Raw genomic sequence first — 18,289 nt, forward strand, 5'->3', positions numbered from 1 at the left:
GACTAATGATGAGGCATTCAGGAGCAGTGCTTTTTGCAGGAGAGGAGCTTCTGTTGGTGCAGATTTCCACCTTTCTAACTTTCAGTATCTTTTACATGTACCAGAACTTCTACAAGAGAGGGAAAGAAAGGAAAGTAAACAAAAAAGCATAATATGTCTCCTTTGATAAAACACTTACATCCCCGTATGTGCATTAAAAGGGATATTGCTTGCTGTAGCGCACCTCCTGCCCATGCTGGTTGTAAAGGGTCCCCTTCCCAAAGTGTTTCCACTGAATTTGATGGAGGGTAATGAACAGTCTCTGCAAAACTGACCATGTTCTAGCGCAGTTTGCTGGGCAGAAAGTGACTCTCTCCACATCATGCAGTCTCTTATTCTTTGTAAGTTTCTAGCAGTTGTAACTCCTGCCCAAGGGATTGTTGCTGCTGGCCTAGAATACATTGAGAATAGACTATCAAAGTTCAGCTGAACCAATGTGAAGCACAGAAAAAGAGATCATAACACATTGAGGACATCAACTGTATATAATTAACATATTGGCATGTGCATATTGTTTTGGGGCTGACTTTGACTGTGACCAGGCAAAGTGACATACTGATGTTTAAAACTTCTCACCAACTGTTGACATCTCCTTGAAAAGTTCAGCTGCTTTTAAGACTTGTCCTCTGGTTGTGTTACGTTTAAACTTTTGGTGACGCTTCTACATTGTCCCCCACGACTACCGAATGTACTACTTTGTTGGTTTGTGTCTGTAAGCTTTCCGAAAATGAGCAGAAATACAGACAAATTTAACACAGGACACGGCCCGAAGGCTCTGTCTGTGTTGTCACATGTATCTAACATTGACCATAAATGAGTCTGAACTTACTGTTCAAGTAGGAAGAAGTCTGGTAGTAAGGGGAACAGTACAAACAAGGAAACAGACTTGGCCCTTAACACTGACACTCTCTTTTGAGTACATTTCCGTCACTCTTGTTTTGCCTTACCTTCACCTTCATTGCGTTCTTTTTCTTTGCAGTATCCACAGTTTTTCCAGTTCTTTCACTGTAACCTGTGGATAGCGACCAGGGAAAACGAAGCCTCTTCCTGTTTTGGTTGCTGACATTACATGCTTCCTTTTGTGCCGTAACTCGACCTTAATCTTTCTGGTAAAAATGGAAGCCCAGTGGCAGGTCGACCGCGTAGTGAAAGTGAGGTTTATGGGTTAAAGCAGAGAGGTTGTCTGTTGCAAAGTTAAGTAACCTAAATTTGATTCCTTCATGTGTCTCTAGGGGAAGACATCAGTCCAGAAGAGCAGCTACGAACCAATCTGGAACGAGCAGATCATCTTCACCGAGCTGTTCCCTCCGCTCTGCAAACGCATGAAGGTCCAGATACGAGACTCGGATAAGGTCAACGACGTTGCCATAGGAACGCACTTTGTTGACCTGCGCAAGATATCGAACGATGGTGACAAAGGTAGATGAGAACACACACACACGCAAAGTTTGTTTTATTGGCATTGATTAGCTGTCCGGTACATTAATGAGTTCGTCTAAACTAGTTAATATTTTACAGTATGTAGTAATTAGCTGTGCTGCAGCAGATGAATCAAACCACACGACCCGCACGACCCTTCGCTAACGGCTGTATAAATTTAGTGGATGACATTCAGATTTACTTGCAGTCAATACATACATTACCATATATTAAAGTACAAAATCCATCTATTGCAAATTTCACAAGTGTGTACTGTCACATTTCCAGCAGTGGATGGAAGAACGATCGGTGAGCATGACTGATCACGACCTTTCAGAAGCTCAAAAAATATAATTCAAAGCAAACACAGTCCACAGTTTCATTTCCAAGTAATTTCTACAAAATGAAGTGGAAGAAAATCAAAGTGCTGAGCTGAAATAATAATCAAAGATAGTCAAACTTATTTTAAGACTAAAATATGAAGTTCAGTAATGTTTGGGGATCATTTTTACATGGTCTGGATAGATACATGGACTCTAAACCTCAATAAGGAACGAGAAACTTACCTTTCTGTAAAACTGAGGGTGTCATTGTTGTCGATTGTTGATGCGCTGGATGTAGATACATTTAAAGACCTGATAGCAATGGAAATATGTTGTTTCACAGGGTTCCTGCCCACCATGGGTCCAGCTTGGGCTAACATGTACGGTTCCACCCGTCAGTACACTCTGATGGACGAGCACCAGGACCTGAACGAGGGTCTCGGAGAGGGCGTGTCCTTCAGAGCGCGTCTCCTGCTGTCCGTCGCTGTGGAGATCCTGGACACCACTGCACCTGAGATCATGAGCTCCACCGAGGTGCAGGTGGAGGGTGTCTCCAACATCTCAGAGGTAAGAAGACCCGACCCATGGGATCTGACAGTGATCTGACGAAACAGTAAAAGAAAACCTGTTGACCGGTTATCCATGAGAACGACATGCTGTTTGACCCCTCCTGACCTCCTGACTTCACAATAAACACTCTGACGCTTCAATCCACCTTTGTATTGAGACATGTGGAATTTAGTGTCCATTGGGGAAATCAGAAACATTAGCTGCCTTGCTTCGGGGCGAGCTTGCCAGCTATTTGGCCTCTTGGCAGTTATGGTGTAAATGAGTCCCCTGGGAACCTCAGTCACTGCCAGCATGAGTCCTTGCCAGTTGTCGAGCACTTTGCTTTAAAGGAGAGACACATACTAATACTAATCACAGAAAGGTTGTAAATTGGCTCTTTAATCTCTTCTCTAAATATTGAACTTACAATAGGTTTAACACATCATTTGTCACCTATGAAAACAAGGTCGCATGTATTTACCAGTGGTTTTAGTGCATTATATTTTACCATCAAAGATGCTCAGAATAAGAGAGGATAGCCAACTGGGGGTGTAACAGAAAAAAGTTTTTTTGTCTTGAAAGCGGGCAGCGGTCCATATACTGTATCATAATCATGAAGTTCACTTGGTTCTTGGAGAGATTATCCCGATTTGAGCCAAGAATCGATTCTATGATTGACGATCGTCCCTTTAATGCTAAACGTTAGCTAGTACAATTTACAGTCATGCTTCATCATTCTTTTAGACCAGATTAAATAAAATCTTCCCATTGATTATAGCTAAATCCAGCATCTTGTCTTGGGTTGCCCTAGAATTGGAAAAGTTTGGGAGGAAATATCTTCGCACATAGTTTTTGGGGATATAAATCATACGGGTTATTTTGAGAGGTTGGAAATCTACCTCCCCTCCTGCTCAGTGGCATAGTTTTCCATCTTTTTTTGGAGGAGACTTCTCACTTAACTTTTAATCTTAACTTCCCTTCTTTCATTGTTTTATTATTCAATTAATTTTTTTTAGCCCTTTGGTTGTTTTGATGTGCATGATGTGATTGATTGATACTGTAAATGTATTTGAATTTAGCATTCCATTAATCATGATACCAGAACATGAATTACAGCTATGTGTTTTCATTGCTGGGCCACTCTCATAAATGAGTGAGGTTTAAAGGGTAACTACATACATGCAGCTTCCTCTGGAGCCAGAAAAGGCTTTAAACTACTTTGCATTTCACATTTGCAGTAGCACCTCCCAAGACTCTTAAACACATTTTAATGTGTAAAATTGGTGGAGTTACCCTTTAATATAAAGTTTATTTAAACTACTCTCATACTCACTTATATCCTTAAACTGTCTCGAATTCAAGCTGTATGGATGTTGGTCATGTTAGTTACAGATAATGGAGATGCTGCATATTCAGGCATACAGGGACAATTAGTTGTTTTTTATTGTTCGTATATACTTGCTCTAATAAAATGTAGTTTGGCATCCATTTGTAATAGCCTTAGATCACAATGGGCCAAGATGAGGCGACTGTCCTGGGGGAATTGCGATGAACTGCTGCAAATAATACCTTTTAAATTAATAATGAGTACGGATCAATATTTAATAGTTTGATAACAACCACATCAATTAATTAAAGCATCGTAGAGCATTAAATATGGTAGAAATGCACCGGCAAGTGTGATGCATAAATAAAGTAACTCAGGTTACTGGTCAGGTTTTATTTGTGTAGTGAATTACAGAAAAGGAGCACCTGCAGTTATTTCTCCACAGACTCAACAATAAAATGAACACGCTCGAGTCCAATAAAAGGTTCCAGTTTTATTCACTTTATTGGTCTTTTCCTTCCTGCACCAGAGCGCCACTGGGAAAATAGACGAGTTCTTCCTCTTCGGTTCCTTCCTGGAGGCCACCATGATCGACAGGAAGATCGGGGACAAAACGATAAGTTTTGAAATCACAATAGGTAAATAAACCTTCCCTTCATCTTGTTAACATTGACCCGCATTCCACAAAATGTACAATACAACGTCGAAATGTGACAGTGCACAAAAAAAGATCAATATCTGCCATCCACTGGCCAACAGGTAATTATGGCAACCAGATAGATGGTGTAAGCAAGCCTTCATCAGCAAAGAAGAAAAAGAAAGATGGGGAGAATGAAGAAGAGGAGAACGAGCTCATCCAGAACTCCAGCGAGGACGAGGCGGACGAGGAGAGCGACCTGGTGTCTGTCTCCTGCACGCCTCCGATGAAGCCCGTCATCACAGACAGGTCAGGGGTTGCGGGAGCGAGGTCAAGGGTTGTGAGAAAGCAATTTGTGATAAATTGCTCATCTAGTTTCAGCCCTTTTGAACTTGCTGTTCAGTGTTCGGTGACAATTATCACAGACAGTACAGTGAATGTCAGCCAGGAGCAGACTGTTGTAGCTGCGTTAAGAGCGTGGTTGGAAAATGCTCAACACATTCAGGCTATAAACTAAACTGTAGTTTATCATGTAGTAATTAAGGCTTGTAAGAATATGGACCAAGTCATTTTTCTTTATTCTTCACAGGAATTACTTCCACCTTCCCTACTTTGCAAAGAAGCCCTGTGTGTACATCAGAAGCTGGTGGCAGGACCAGAGAAGACGACTTTACAACTCCAACATGATGGACAAGATCGCAGACAAACTGGTCAGTATGCACCTTTCTCTCCAATGAGCAAAGGTCAGATTACATGGCTTGACTCTAACTTTTTGTAAGCATCTACAGCCGTGCAAGCAGCTCCGAGAGGCTGTACTCAGCTGGACTCACAATGACAACGCTATCATGTATGTTCTTTGTTTAGCATGTTAGCGTGCTGTCATTTGACCATTAGCTTTAAAGACGAGCTGCAGCTGGAGTCGATGCCATCGTTGTAGGCGTCTGCTGTATGTATTGGGGGAAGCGACTGTCCTGATAATGGCGCTAAAAGGAGAGTCGGAGGATCAGGAAAGTTCATCCTCTGGGGAATGTGAATATCTGTACTAAATCTGATGCAATCCATATATAACTACAAATAAATAACTATAGTGATATTTTCCTCAGACGCATAAAGGTCAACTTCATGGTGCTAGATGAAATGTAGGATCAACAAAGTCATTAAAATGTGTCCTCTTGGGAACACAAATATCTGTACAAAATGTCACAGCAATCCATCTAATGGTTGTAGTGATATTGCATGCTAGTAGCATGGCTAAAAATATGGGAATGAAGGAAAATAACTAAATTAAAAAATGATTAAAAAAGATACATTTTGAGCTACTGAACACAGTATATATGACTCTAGCACCCCCTCTGTTTTTAATTTAACATTTAATAAAGTAGTGTCACTCGTATTTTGGTGTGAGCTAGAATATTGATTTATTGGTCTGTCATTTGACCCGTGCTGGCTTTACCCAGAAGAGAAGCACTGCTATGCACAAAGTACCTCCCATTTTTTAGTTATTACTATTGGTATATAGTTAAGAGGCATTTGCATCTGCAAAACTTGTTTTGGACACAAACATGTGAGCACTAACCTTGTATTTTCTGTGTCCCGAAAGGAAGAGGGTTTGAACGATGTTCAGGAGATCATTAAGACAGAGAAGGCCTTTCCAGAGCGCAGACTCAGGGGAGTGCTGGAGGATCTGAGCATCGGCTGCAGGCAAGCTGCATAAAAATAATCATTTGTCATGCTGTCGTATTAAAACAGGCATTGTGATTCGATGGTTGGTAAAGATACGCAGAGTTGCTTCAGGTGCTGAAAGCTGTAAAACCGCTTTAAGATCTGAGGTTATGATGCTGTTTTAAACTCCTCAAACATGAACAATTAAGACTGCAGCTTCCAACTTCATCGACTCTCAACCATCTCTAAGATTCACTCATAAAACCAGCAGTGTCCTTATCGATCCTTATTTCTGTTTCTGTTCTCTCTGAAACGATTGTTCATTGGTAGCGTGCATAAGATTGCAAAAGAATAAATTTTTCATTTGATTTATTTCCAGCCGGTTTGTGACCCTGGCGAACAAGGACGTGAACCAGGCGGGCCGAACCAAACTGGATCGGGAGCGTCTAAAGTCCTGCATGAGAGAGATGGTATGGAGATGATTGATGTGACTCACATATCGAAGGAAGGAAGCAGTATGAGCTGTAAAGGGAAAGACAAAGCTGAGATTGATAGCATCAATTCGGTAGCTGTTCAGTCAATAATCCCAGCGCCTCAGAGAGTCAACAGTGTGGAGTTCCTGAAAAGGCTACTTGAGGAAATTAATTTCAAATCATTTTCACTCCCTTGAATAACCCCTCGCAATACATTTGCATACATACATTCGAAATATCTCATTCTAGGAAATGTTTCCCATTCTCTCTGATGCATGTTTGTGTTTGATTTGCATTGGACTTCATTTCAAGAGCAAGTGCAAAAACAATTCAAAGTGTTTCATTGTAGGAGTGGTGAATAAAGGCCATTCATGCATACTAAGAAAATAAATGACTATATTGCAGACTGGCCTATAGCTGCACTGTGTGTGAGGGAAACTGCAATGGGAAACAAAGATACAGCAGGAGAAAGTTAATTTGAGTTTTTAAGTTGATTCATGGTGTGAAAAGTCGTTATTGTTAAGGGACAATTAGAAACATGCAAGTAGTGACAGTGTCGGTAATCACTGTCTCTTGGAACCAAAACATTTTTCATATTCAGGGAGAAAATCCACAAGCAGATGGTGAAATTGAATACAAACAGACTCCCAGCTATGATGTGATGTTTGTGCACTTCACCATCATCTGTCATCTGTCGTCATGCAGGACAGCATGGGCCAGCAGGCCAAGCAGATCCGGACCCAAGTGAAGAAAAACACAGTCAGAGACAAACTGAAGCTGGTGCAGAACTTCCTGCAGAAGCTCCGGTTCCTCGCTGACGAGGTAAAGACACAGATCTGTTCAAGGGGAGAGACTACAAGTGGATAGGCTGAAGATTTCATCTGATAGTTGTCACCATGACCACCGCTGTTTTCTGTTAAAGTTGCAGATTATTTATTTATTTTTTTTAACAGATTACAGTTTCATTATCTAAACAGGGGCGTTACAGACGGGATTACACTTTCTTACACATCACTTGAGTGAAACCAAATACACAAGTGTGTTTTCTTACGAAAAATATTGTGTATATATATTTAATATATTGAATAAATGTCTTGTTATTTTCTCTTTTCTTTATTTGCATATGTTTAGTATTGAGGCCAAAAGTAACAGTAAGTAAAGAAATCATCATAATGATGAATGAGCAAAAACCCCTCTGTGAAAACCTTTTGAGTATAGATAAGAATAAAACTGGATGGATGTGAGATCTAAAGAAAGTGGAGCTTTTTGGCTTTCTGGAAAAGAGAACTAATTTTGAGAACACAGCCTTAAGAAATTTAACATTCCATGTGTTTTTAGACAAAAGAAATGATGAAAAGGGTAAAAACCTTAACTTGTATCACTGTGAAAACACCCAAAGAAGAGCGCCCAAAGAAATGTCATTTTCACCTGCAAGGCGAGGGCTCATCACATATTAATCAAACCCCACATATTCATTTTGTCCAGCCTCAGCACAGCATCCCAGATGTTTTCGTCTGGATGATGAGCAACAACAAGCGCATCGCTTACGCCCGGATTCCCTCCAAAGACATCCTGTACTCCATCGTGGACGAGGAGACGGGGAAAGACTGCGGCAAAGTCAAAGCTGTGTTTCTCAAGGTGCGATCGTCTCTTTCCTCCTCCGCTCTCAACCTTTTATGTTCTCATCCAATAACTCTCATCAACAGAAGTTCCACTTTGCAACATATTTTGTCGTAAATAGTCACGATACAAGACGTACAGTATTGACAGGTTTTATGGTGAGTAGGCTTGTAAATCTGTGACGGCTGCCTGGAGAGAAAATCGGTTATGTGGCTCCTTAATATTTATGAATTGGACCGTGTTGCAACATTGTCAGCATAATGCTCAATGATCCACTCTGTATTGATACAAAGAGAGGATTGAATACATACTTTTCCCCATGTTTTTCTCAAAAGTTTCCTCTCTTCATTTTTTTTTTTTTTTTTATCAAACCTTTCATAAATATTCACCACAGCTGCCTGGTAAGAAGGGGTTTGGTCCTGCAGGCTGGACAGTCCAGGCTAAGCTGGAGCTGTATCTGTGGCTCGGCCTCAACAAGCAAAGGAAGGACTTCCTCAGCGGTCTGCCTAATGGCTTTGAAGAGATCAAGGCTGCTCAAGCAGGTCCCGGTCTTCAATCCGTTCCCCCGGTCAGCCTCGTCTATAACAGTAAGTACACACACCCAAAATGACAAAATGGGAGACACATATATCAGTTCTCTAAGTGGGAAACATAACGGTCACTTAAACATTAAAGGGTGAGTTGACCCGGAAATGAAAATTCAGCCATATCATCTCCATGCTGATGGAAAGTCAGATGAAGTTTTGTCGTCCACAAAACATTTCTGGAGCCTCACGGCAAAACAGCGTTCTCCTAAACAAGTGAAGTAGACGGGCGCTTGTTTTAAAACATAAAGTTGAAGTGGGCAAACCAGCTCGACCACTCATTGAGGGTGTAAATAGCTTCTCCTCAAATCAATGTTCTCTTCCACTGACTCTTAAAGCAAGTCCCCATCTTCTTTAGATGGAAAATGCTGCAATGTTTCTCTGTGAAGAAACAGCAGAAATATTATTTGGCCCGACTTTGGCTCCACATGCAGGTGAACAGATAGTGACAGAATTTTGATTTCTGGGTGAGCTGTTCATTTAACATGTATCAAAGCTTCCTTTGACATGTGTTATTATTTAAGGTTCCTGTGCTGTTGTAGCTACATCACAACTGCTGAATCCAGAAGTTTTACTTTTCATTCACTGGAGAATGATTTTTGCTTTATTTTCTCTTTATTTACTGCCAAACTGGGCTTTGATTTAGCATTAAGTTTCTCACTCTCGGATCAATCAGAGGCAGTAAACACAAAAATGAACTCACCCAGACGTGAGATGGACGTTTGACTTCAATTGATCCCTTTTACTTTGCGGCTCTTTTCACTAACTTCAGTGTAAGATTGCCAGCGAAGGGGATTGATTGTCAGTTAATGTGATGTGCGTGTGTGTGTCCAACAGTGAAGCAGGTGTTCCAGCTGAGAGCTCACATGTACCAGGCCCGCAGTCTGTTTGCCGCTGACAGCAGTGGCCTTTCGGATCCCTTCGCTCGGGTCTTCTTCTCCACGCACAGCCAGGTCACCGAGGTAGGACCGCGAATGTGCGTCTGTATCTATAAACATGCGAGTGTGTCGAGTATAAGCGAACCGATTCGGTGTGTGTGCTGCAGGTCCTGAGCGAGACTCTGTGCCCCACGTGGGACCAGCTGCTGGTGTTCGACGACGTGGAGCTGTTCGGGGAGGCGAGCGAGCTGAGAGACGACCCGCCGATCATTGTGGTTGAAATCTATGACCAGGACACCGTGGTATGATCTCCCTCCGTGTGAATGAGTGGATGCTGGACTGATGGATTCATCACTGCTCGTTAAACAGAACTGCGTTTTGCGCTAATTAAACTGCTCTGCTTCTCCCTTCCTCGTGTTCTGCCTGTCCGACCGCCCTTCACTCCTCCCTGTCCTCCTCCTGAACTCTGGCCTTGCTCATGCTCGCGCTGGCTAAACAGAGTGTTGAAAGCATTAGTGCCGCTTTGAATTTATGGAAGTTTTTAATAGATGCTGATGGCTGTTAGCTGATGTGGCATGAATTGTTTGGTTCATCTAGCCGCTGATGAGCTCTAGAAAACTTTTGGAAAGACTTGCATGTACCTTGCATTTTCCCCCTCTCAGCAGCAGGAGCGTTAATGATGTAATAAGCAGCAGCGGCGTAGTAAGAATGTCTACCTCCAAATACTTTGTGAAACAAAGTGCTGATGTAGACATTCATTTAATGAATACACTTATTTGTGTTCTGTTACACCGTCATGTGTAGTCAGGGTGCTTGTTTGTGTTGCATAAAACTGGATTTTTTAAAATATTTCCCCTCTCAGATTCCACTTTTTTGTAATGTTCATCCACTTGAACCAATACTGACACCAAGTGGCCGCCGTGGAAACTGCACCTCTCACACCCGTGTCTAACTCCCATCCCTTGTGCCCCTGACTGTCTCCACTGCCTGCTGTCACAATGTGGTGTTCAGGGCAAGGCAGAGTTCATAGGTCGGACGTTTGCGAAGCCCACGATCAAGATGTGTGACGAGCACTACGGCCCGCCGAGGTTCCCGCCACAGCTGGAGTACTACCAGGTTTACAGAGGGAACTGCACCGCCGGGGAACTGCTGGCTGCCTTCGAGCTGCTGCAGGTAAGAAGATGCAAGAGAAACACACAAGTTAACTTTTACGAACGCATGCAGCCGTGCACACGCACGTGCAACCCTCCTTCAGAGATTGTGTGTCACACTGTTACACTAAAGAGAACAAGAGGACAAAAGAGGAAGATTCAATTAAAGGCCTCCTGTGGTGCCTTTAATGATGTGGAGCATGGACAGATCATCAAGGAAAATTGCAAATGTTTTTTTTTTTTTCTTTCTGCATACGTGGAGTATTATTATTATTGGGTCATATATTTATTTATTCTTGATTTTGGCAGTTTCAGTTCTCCATATGAAAAAACTTTTCTCCGTATAAAACTCATCTCTTGGTCTTTGCCTGGTTGTACATCCATCCCAACAACCGCCTCTTCACAACTTTACAATCACGATGCATTACTTACGGCTCTCTTCTTCCTATCTCCATTGTTTCCTCTCCGCCGTGTCACCACGCTACCTGTCCATCCACTTACATGTTCACCTTTTCTCCTTTCTCCTGTGAAATATCCATTTGGTCGTTCTCTTTCTCCTTCTGTGCCTCCTCCTGCTGCCTACAGATTCCTTTCGACGAGGAGGCGATTAGGCGAGCTCTGATCGCTGTCCATAACTTTGCTGTCCCTCAAATAAAGGTGCTCGTTTTCTTTCATTCTCTCCTTTCATCCCACTTTGTCGTTGGTGTTTGTACTGCAGGAACTGTTTTATCTCTGCCAGCGCAGCCTTAACCTCTGCCTCCTCTGAACTCCTTCAAAGTTGTCACACTAAGCAAAGACAGAATTGATAGAAATATTGCTACTGTAGAAATAAATTCTGGTATGGTGCTCAGTCTGTATCACATCTGAGAAACCACAGACTGTGATATTCATGTTAACCTCCCCTCTCTCCTCCTTTATCAGATCGGTCAAGGAGGGAGGGCCGACCTCCCTCCCCTTGAGGGTCCGACAGACTCCGAACGTGGACCCATTCTACCGGTGCCGCTGGGCATCCGACCCGTCCTGAGTCGCTACCGCATAGAGGTGAGAGTTTAACCAACAGCTCTGGGGTTTTTCTAGCTCTGGAGACTCCCTTCCCTTACTGCTGTTTTCTCTCTCGTTTAGGTTTTGTTCTGGGGCTTACGGGATCTGAAGAGGATTAACCTGGCTCAGGTGGATCGGCCCCGTGTGGACATAGAGTGCGCCGGTAGAGGCGTGCAGTCGGTCCTCATCCAGAACTACAAGAAAAACCCCAACTTCAGCATCCTGGTTAAATGGTTTGAGGTGGTAAGTGCAGTGACATTTAGACCTTATAATCAACCAGCTCCTTACAATCAACAAAACACACTTGTCTCCCTTTGTAACCAAGAAGCATACATAGGCACAATGTGAACATCTCTGTTTACCAGCTCTGTATTTTGTCCTCAGGACCTCCCAGAGAACGAGCTTCTACACCCTCCTCTCAACATCCGGGTGGTTGACTGCCGGGCGTTTGGCCGTTACATCCTGGTGGGGTCCCACGCCGTCACCAGCCTGAGACGTTTCATCTACAGCACCCCGGACAAGACCTCCAACAACTGGGCCACAGCAGGTAAAGGACTATATTTATATTTTTGTGATATGTCATTGTTAGTAAGGAGCTCCGTTGTGTTTTTGAAGTCGTAGCTTTGTGTTGCACGATACGTCCTGTGTTCTCTTTTAGAGACGTCAAGCCAACACACACCAGCAGTTTTGTGAGTCCATCAGTTGGAAATAAAATTCAACAAAATTATCAAGACAGAGAACAAAAACATGTTCAGTAATTAATGAGCGTCCTATTGACTGTAGCAACTGGTCCTAGTATGGCCATTTTATTTTATCTTACTGTATTTAACAACTTGTGGAGCACTTGGCCATTAGAGGAGAGTGTAATATCCCTACAGTGTTTACCGATTGCTTTAAAGGTATACTACTCAGGATTTTCCACAAAACAGTGTATGGACTTAAAGGTCACATCGCTTTGTCGTCTCTCTGCTCTGCCTGTGTCATGAACTGTGTGTGTGTTTGACCATGGGTGAGTTTCACACACTCAGAGCAGAGAGGTGAAAAGGATAAGCTGCGTTTCAAATGAATTTGTATAAAATCTGGCATCGTGGCACCTTCTGCAGAGGTGTGGGAGTGTTTATTTGTGTTTTCAGCACATAACCACCATGAACTTCTATCCCTCCTTCTATTCCTTATCAAATCCTGCATAGTATAGTAGAAAAGCTCACAATTGATTGCCATTTTACACGCAGAGAGCCTTTCTAGTCTTTAAATGTTTCAAATATAACAGCAACAAATAGCACATTTATCTGAAACATGTAGATTCTCTTCTTCACTTCCTTGTCAGCTCTGGGATTCCTTTACTTTGTGAAAAAGTCCAAACGTGATGAAACAATGTTTGCAAAAAATAATTAGACTTTGTTTTAACCCTTTCCATGCTAATGTTTAAGGACTAAAAGGACGCTATACACTATCACGGAAGGTTAAAACAAACTTTAAGGATCACATTTACACTTCACTTCTGTTCCAGCTCTGTTGTCCCTAAAGAATGAATATTCATTCTTTATTAACTTTGCTGATTTCTCTGCTCGCTTTCTGCCCTGACCTCTTTTCGTTCCTGTTTCCTCTCTCCATCTGTCGTCTTCTTCTTTCCTCTCTCGCGTGTCCTTGGCCGTCCTGTCCTCTCCCGCCACCTGCTCTCTTGGTGCCCCTCGGCCCGGCAACAGCTAAGCTTATGAATGGCTACATGGTCCTTGCCAATGGCGGCTCCCAGCCTCGCTCCTCACCTAGCCTTTCCTCCCGCACCTTCTCTCGCCCCGCAGGTGACATCACGGTCAACATGGACTCAGAGCCCTCGCTCCGAAAGATGGACACAGTCGTCAAGTTAGACGCTGTAAGCTTCTCTTTGACTTCACTGTGGAGCTCATTTTCTAATGTAAACTGTGTGTGTTCATGTGTGTTAACAGTAGTAGGAATAGTAGTGCTGCTTTATGTCCAATCCTTTTAACCTGCTTCTGTACATGTGCCGCTCCTACCTGCACCATCCGCTGTGTGTATTAACCCTTGTGTTGTTTCATGTGATGCCCCCCCCCATCATAGACGTCTGACGCTGTTGTAAAAGTTGATATGGTAAGTAACGGTTCCCACAGAAGTTAACTGGTGCCTCGTTACGAATGAAAAGACGAGCTCCTGAGAGTCACTTAAGTGTCTTTTAACAGACTGAGGAGGAGAGCGACAAAGAGAAAAAGAAGAAGAAGAAGAAGAAGAAGGGAGGAATGGACGAAGATGATGAGCCGGATGAGAGAGTGCTGGACTGGTGGTCCAAATATTTTGCTTCAATAGAAACACTTAAAGAGGTTTGTCTATTTGCATCGACACTTTTAATTCAGTCTCACAAAATTGCCCCCGAAACCTGACATCCACTAACAGTTTGTTGCTGGTTTTCCAGACCCTCAGAGCCCAGGAGATGGCTCAGGCTGAGGCGGAGGAGAGGGAGGACCTGGAGATAGCTGCAGAGGCCGCAGGTACTGAACTTGGCCGGGCTGCCTGCCAGTGTGCCAAATGTCTGCTGCTCTGATTGTTCTTTTAAAGGGACATGTCAAGTTTTGAGTTGTGATTCTCCCAGTATAGAAACATTCCTGATTATTTTTACTGAACTTTGCAGGATTGCTTTTAAAAAAAAATGTTCTCAGTTCTCCTATGTCAGTTTAAAAGCCTTTATTTAGATGGCTGTTTCATCCTCAAGACTCAGTAAAAACATTTTTGGATCTGTTTCATCACCATCCACAATGTATTGGTTCAAATAGAAAGGTGTTTCACCATTTCCCTTTGTGCAAGCAATTTTTTGTTTGTTTGTTCTGATGCATGCTGTCTGCTGTGAGGATCCATAAATGTTAACTGCTAACTATAGGCCCATCAGCTGAGTTGTTATTGTACAGGCGGGGATGAACGAGGGAGTGATTTTGGACTGTAGCTGTAGCATGTATGTGAGAACAAAGCATCATCATCTCCTTCCTCCTATGGATTCATCCAGGCTTTGTGTATGAGTCAACCATTATCACATTCATGACCATTTCCTCCATTGGCTTGACCTCCCTGCTCTGCTGTACACATGAAAGTTGGCTTATACAGACTCACAGTGAATTAACCAACATCTGCACAGAAAAAAAATATGTATTATTTACCGGTACACTGCAATCTGTGCTGCATAAAACTTCTTTAAAGGTGCTGCATCCATCACAAGAATAAACACTTTAGTGAAAATTATCATAAAACTTTGATAAATGGGCTTATTAACAGCTAACTGCTGCTAACTGTGGCTGCCTTTAGCTAACTGGCTAATCTGACAATACATCTGATAATACTGTTACAGAAACCTGGGATTTCCGTTTACAGCAGTGGTGTTTCATCAGAAAACTTTGGGGGTGCTAGATCGCACAAAATACTTTAAATCACTACTTTAAATCATCAAAAACAATATTTTAGCGGGTGGTGTTAAGTTACTATTCAGACCCAATTATTTAACATTTTCTGGTGTGTTTGGTTCTTGGAGTGCCTGTGCATGATTTCAGGGAAACTTACGCCCCTGACAAAACAGACTCGTCAGCTTTCATGTTGAATGACGTGTGTAGTGCTGTGTGCCACCATGCCACCCCACCTCATGACTCCATCCCAACTCTCTCCACCTCCGCCTCCACTCACCCGTCCAATCAGACATCAAAATCGATGACCTTCTTCTGAAAGGCTCCAAGACGAATCAAAAGAGCAAAGAGAAGAAGGGCTCCAAGGACAAGAAGAAGGGTCTGGCTGCTGACGGCTCCGAGAAAAGACCGGTTAAAGCTAAAGTGGATGAGCTGCTGGTGAGTATATCAGTCACAGTGGGACAATAAAGAACCAGCATACATGCAGATACAAACACGGCGTGTCCGTTCATATGCAGGTGTACAACAAGGAGCTGGAGAGTGAGTACGGCAACTTCGAGGACTGGCTCCACACTTTTAACTTGTACAGAGGAAAGGCAGGGGATGACGACGAACACGCGCTGGATGACGACAGGATTGTCGGCAGATTTAAGGTGGTAAAAGTTACTGAGTACAAACAAGTTATGTCCTAAACATTCAGTATAGGATACTGACAGAACTTCCAGGTCTGAAAAGTGAAGCCAAAGCAGAAATGCCTTAAATCCGCATTCTGCCTAATAGCCAGCAGGGGGCGACTCTACTGGATTCAAAGAGAAGTCGAATTGTATGTAAGCTTATGAGAAAATGACCCCACTTCTCACTTGATTTATTACTTCAGTGAATAGTTTCCTGATAAGTTTCTGGTCTCAATCACTTTAAATGAAGTTCTCACTGAGAGTAAAATAAAACGTAGCTACATTTTTTATTGACAAATCGGTCCCACGGCTTGTCTTTGGCTTCTCAGCCTGATCCAATCAGGATATCCTCCTCCAGCCCACCATCTCACAAATATGGTCATTTCTGGCTCCAAAGAAACAAGATGGCTACTGCCATAATATCAAGGCTTCAAAAAGGTAGTCTGCAAACCCATGGGGGAAACCACGGTGGGTTTACATTTAGTCCCAACCTGCACTAGCGAACAGAAAGAGGTTAAAAATTAAAAGAAGTCATAGAGCAAAAACACACTTATCTTTTAACCTGATGTCTTTTTGTGTGACCCAGGGATCTTTATGTATGTACAAGCTACCTCTGTCGGAGGAGATCACGAGAGAGGCAGGATTTGATCCCAATATGGGAATGTTCCAGAGCATTCCACACAACGATCCAATCAACGTCCTCGTCCGTGTCTATGTGGTCCGGGTGAGTGTCCGTTTCAATCAATACTGAAATTAAAAATCAAACGGGATCAAATAAATACTCTTTGCTCTGTTTTCCTCCCCCTCAGGCTACAGACCTTCATCCCGCTGACATCAACGGGAAGGCTGATCCGTACATTGTCATAAAGCTGGGGAAGTCAGAGGTCAAGGACAAAGAGAACTACATCTCCAAACAGCTCAATCCTGTGTTTGGCAAGTACGTTGAGAGAAAGCAACTCCCTTTTTATTTCCATGTTTTTGGTAATGTAATGTTTGGTAATGGACAAAACACAACACTCGTCAAAGAATATGGACTCTGTTGTTTTAACTCGTTCTTGATTTCTGTTTATCCTCCACTCGTCTGTGCCTAGATCATTCGACATCGAGGCCACGTTCCCCATGGAGTCCATGCTGACGGTGTCCGTGTACGACTGGGACCTGGTCGGCACTGATGACCTGATTGGAGAGACAAAGATCGACTTAGAGAACCGTTTCTACAGCAAATACAGAGCCACCTGTGGCATTTCATCCAACTATTCTGTGTGAGCATCCATGTGTTTCTATCCTTCAAGTTGTAGTTCATTGCTAAGTTATAGCATCGCCAGTGTCTCCACCACTTTTACAAATAATAGTTAGAACAGAAAATGTTAGTCAAAACCCCTGAGATGTCCTGAAGTTGACTGCATTAACTGTATGAATTATAACTTTCTCTCTGAATTCTGAATTCCAATTACCTCCTTGTTATCTGTTAATGTCAGCCATGGATACAATGTTTGGCGGGACCCTATGAAGCCCAGTCAGATCCTGGCGAAGCTCTGTAAGGAGGGCAAGATCGATGGACCTCATTACGGGCCGGGAGGCAAAGTCAAGGTGGCGAATCGAATCTTCACGGGACCTATAGAGATCGAGGATGAAAATGGTACAGCTGCTAAAACTGTGAGATTATATAAAGCCCGGCGTAGGATTCAACATGACTATTTAACCCCTCAAATTAATTATGCTGACGATGTAATGAAATATAAAAGCGATGGTTAGTCCCTGAAGTCAAGGAACTGATGGTGTTTGAGTACATTCAACATAATCTTTGTTGGTTGTGGCAAAGATTTGTTGGGGTTCTTCTAATTCCTCTTCTGTTCTTCTATTCTTCTTTCCTTTTCTTGTTGTGTACTCAAATAAATCAATATCCTTCACATAATCAATCAGATTTCCGATGAGATACAAATCAATCAATGCTCTAAGAGTATAACCGCACATCAAGTCTTCCACTGAGGACACCAGCACTTCTGTTGTCCATTCATCATTTATGTTGATCCTGTAAACAATGTTAGCGTTCAGCTGATGTTGCCAGTAATCTTGGGAGTTACTGTTTCCATTGATAGCTATAACCCTGCAAACACCGGTCGAATGTTGACGTTGTGTGATAGTTATAGTGTCAAAGACCGCTTATCAAGGAGTAAGTGATGGATGAGTGATGTGAGCACAGGGGCTTCACCCAAGAGACTGGGGTTTGTGTCACACGTGGGTCCAAGTTGACTTATTATGTGTTGACTAGTTAGGATGTACAAAACTGCTGCTGCAGTTTGCTGCTGAATGCACAGTGAGTACATCAAATTAGGTAGAATAGTTGAATAAGCCCATTCGTTACATATATAATCGAAGTTATCGCCCTAGAAGAATGATTAGCTGATGGCCAGGTAACACAGCCTCCATTTTGGAACTATACTCGCACCATTGTACCAACAATGCAACAACAACAACAATGCCACAAACTGGCTAAAACAGTATTAGTTT

At 42.7% G+C, this 18,289-nt stretch overlaps 1 protein-coding gene across 13 annotated transcripts in view; it reads left to right on the top strand.

Annotated features, from left to right (window-relative positions):
• The window catches only part of otofa (otoferlin a), an 84,443-nt gene that overhangs the window by 56,427 nt on the left and 9,727 nt on the right, over nucleotides 1-18,289 (top strand). For 8 of the 13 annotated variants that reach the window (XR_005072442.1, XM_037086006.1, XM_037086011.1 and 5 more), the window contains 27 exons: nucleotides 1,272-1,458; nucleotides 2,125-2,348; nucleotides 4,187-4,295; nucleotides 4,417-4,603; nucleotides 4,884-5,004; nucleotides 5,895-5,995; nucleotides 6,336-6,426; nucleotides 7,135-7,251; nucleotides 7,915-8,067; nucleotides 8,444-8,636; nucleotides 9,471-9,595; nucleotides 9,679-9,813; nucleotides 10,523-10,684; nucleotides 11,248-11,319; nucleotides 11,584-11,703; nucleotides 11,785-11,946; nucleotides 12,088-12,250; nucleotides 13,410-13,576; nucleotides 13,783-13,812; nucleotides 13,902-14,039; nucleotides 14,132-14,207; nucleotides 15,397-15,542; nucleotides 15,623-15,757; nucleotides 16,365-16,502; nucleotides 16,588-16,715; nucleotides 16,870-17,040; nucleotides 17,257-17,417. Coding sequence is in view for 12 of the 13 variants with exons in the window: in XM_037086006.1 (XP_036941901.1) it covers nucleotides 1,272-1,458; nucleotides 2,125-2,348; nucleotides 4,187-4,295; nucleotides 4,417-4,603; nucleotides 4,884-5,004; nucleotides 5,895-5,995; nucleotides 6,336-6,426; nucleotides 7,135-7,251; nucleotides 7,915-8,067; nucleotides 8,444-8,636; nucleotides 9,471-9,595; nucleotides 9,679-9,813; nucleotides 10,523-10,684; nucleotides 11,248-11,319; nucleotides 11,584-11,703; nucleotides 11,785-11,946; nucleotides 12,088-12,250; nucleotides 13,410-13,576; nucleotides 13,783-13,812; nucleotides 13,902-14,039; nucleotides 14,132-14,207; nucleotides 15,397-15,542; nucleotides 15,623-15,757; nucleotides 16,365-16,502; nucleotides 16,588-16,715; nucleotides 16,870-17,040; nucleotides 17,257-17,417 (3,712 nt within the window). In the remaining variant the exon portion in view is untranslated. The remainder of the gene's footprint in view (nucleotides 1-1,271; nucleotides 1,459-2,124; nucleotides 2,349-4,186; nucleotides 4,296-4,416; nucleotides 4,604-4,883; nucleotides 5,005-5,894; nucleotides 5,996-6,335; nucleotides 6,427-7,134; nucleotides 7,252-7,914; nucleotides 8,068-8,443; nucleotides 8,637-9,470; nucleotides 9,596-9,678; nucleotides 9,814-10,522; nucleotides 10,685-11,247; nucleotides 11,320-11,583; nucleotides 11,704-11,784; nucleotides 11,947-12,087; nucleotides 12,251-13,409; nucleotides 13,577-13,782; nucleotides 13,813-13,901; nucleotides 14,040-14,131; nucleotides 14,208-15,396; nucleotides 15,543-15,622; nucleotides 15,758-16,364; nucleotides 16,503-16,587; nucleotides 16,716-16,869; nucleotides 17,041-17,256; nucleotides 17,418-18,289) is intronic. The other 5 variants (XM_037086013.1, XM_037086014.1, XM_037086008.1 and 2 more) reach the window with 4 other exon arrangements.

The sequence above is a fragment of the Acanthopagrus latus genome, chromosome 22 (assembly GCF_904848185.1).
Source record: "Acanthopagrus latus isolate v.2019 chromosome 22, fAcaLat1.1, whole genome shotgun sequence".
NCBI lineage: Eukaryota > Metazoa > Chordata > Actinopteri > Spariformes > Sparidae > Acanthopagrus > Acanthopagrus latus.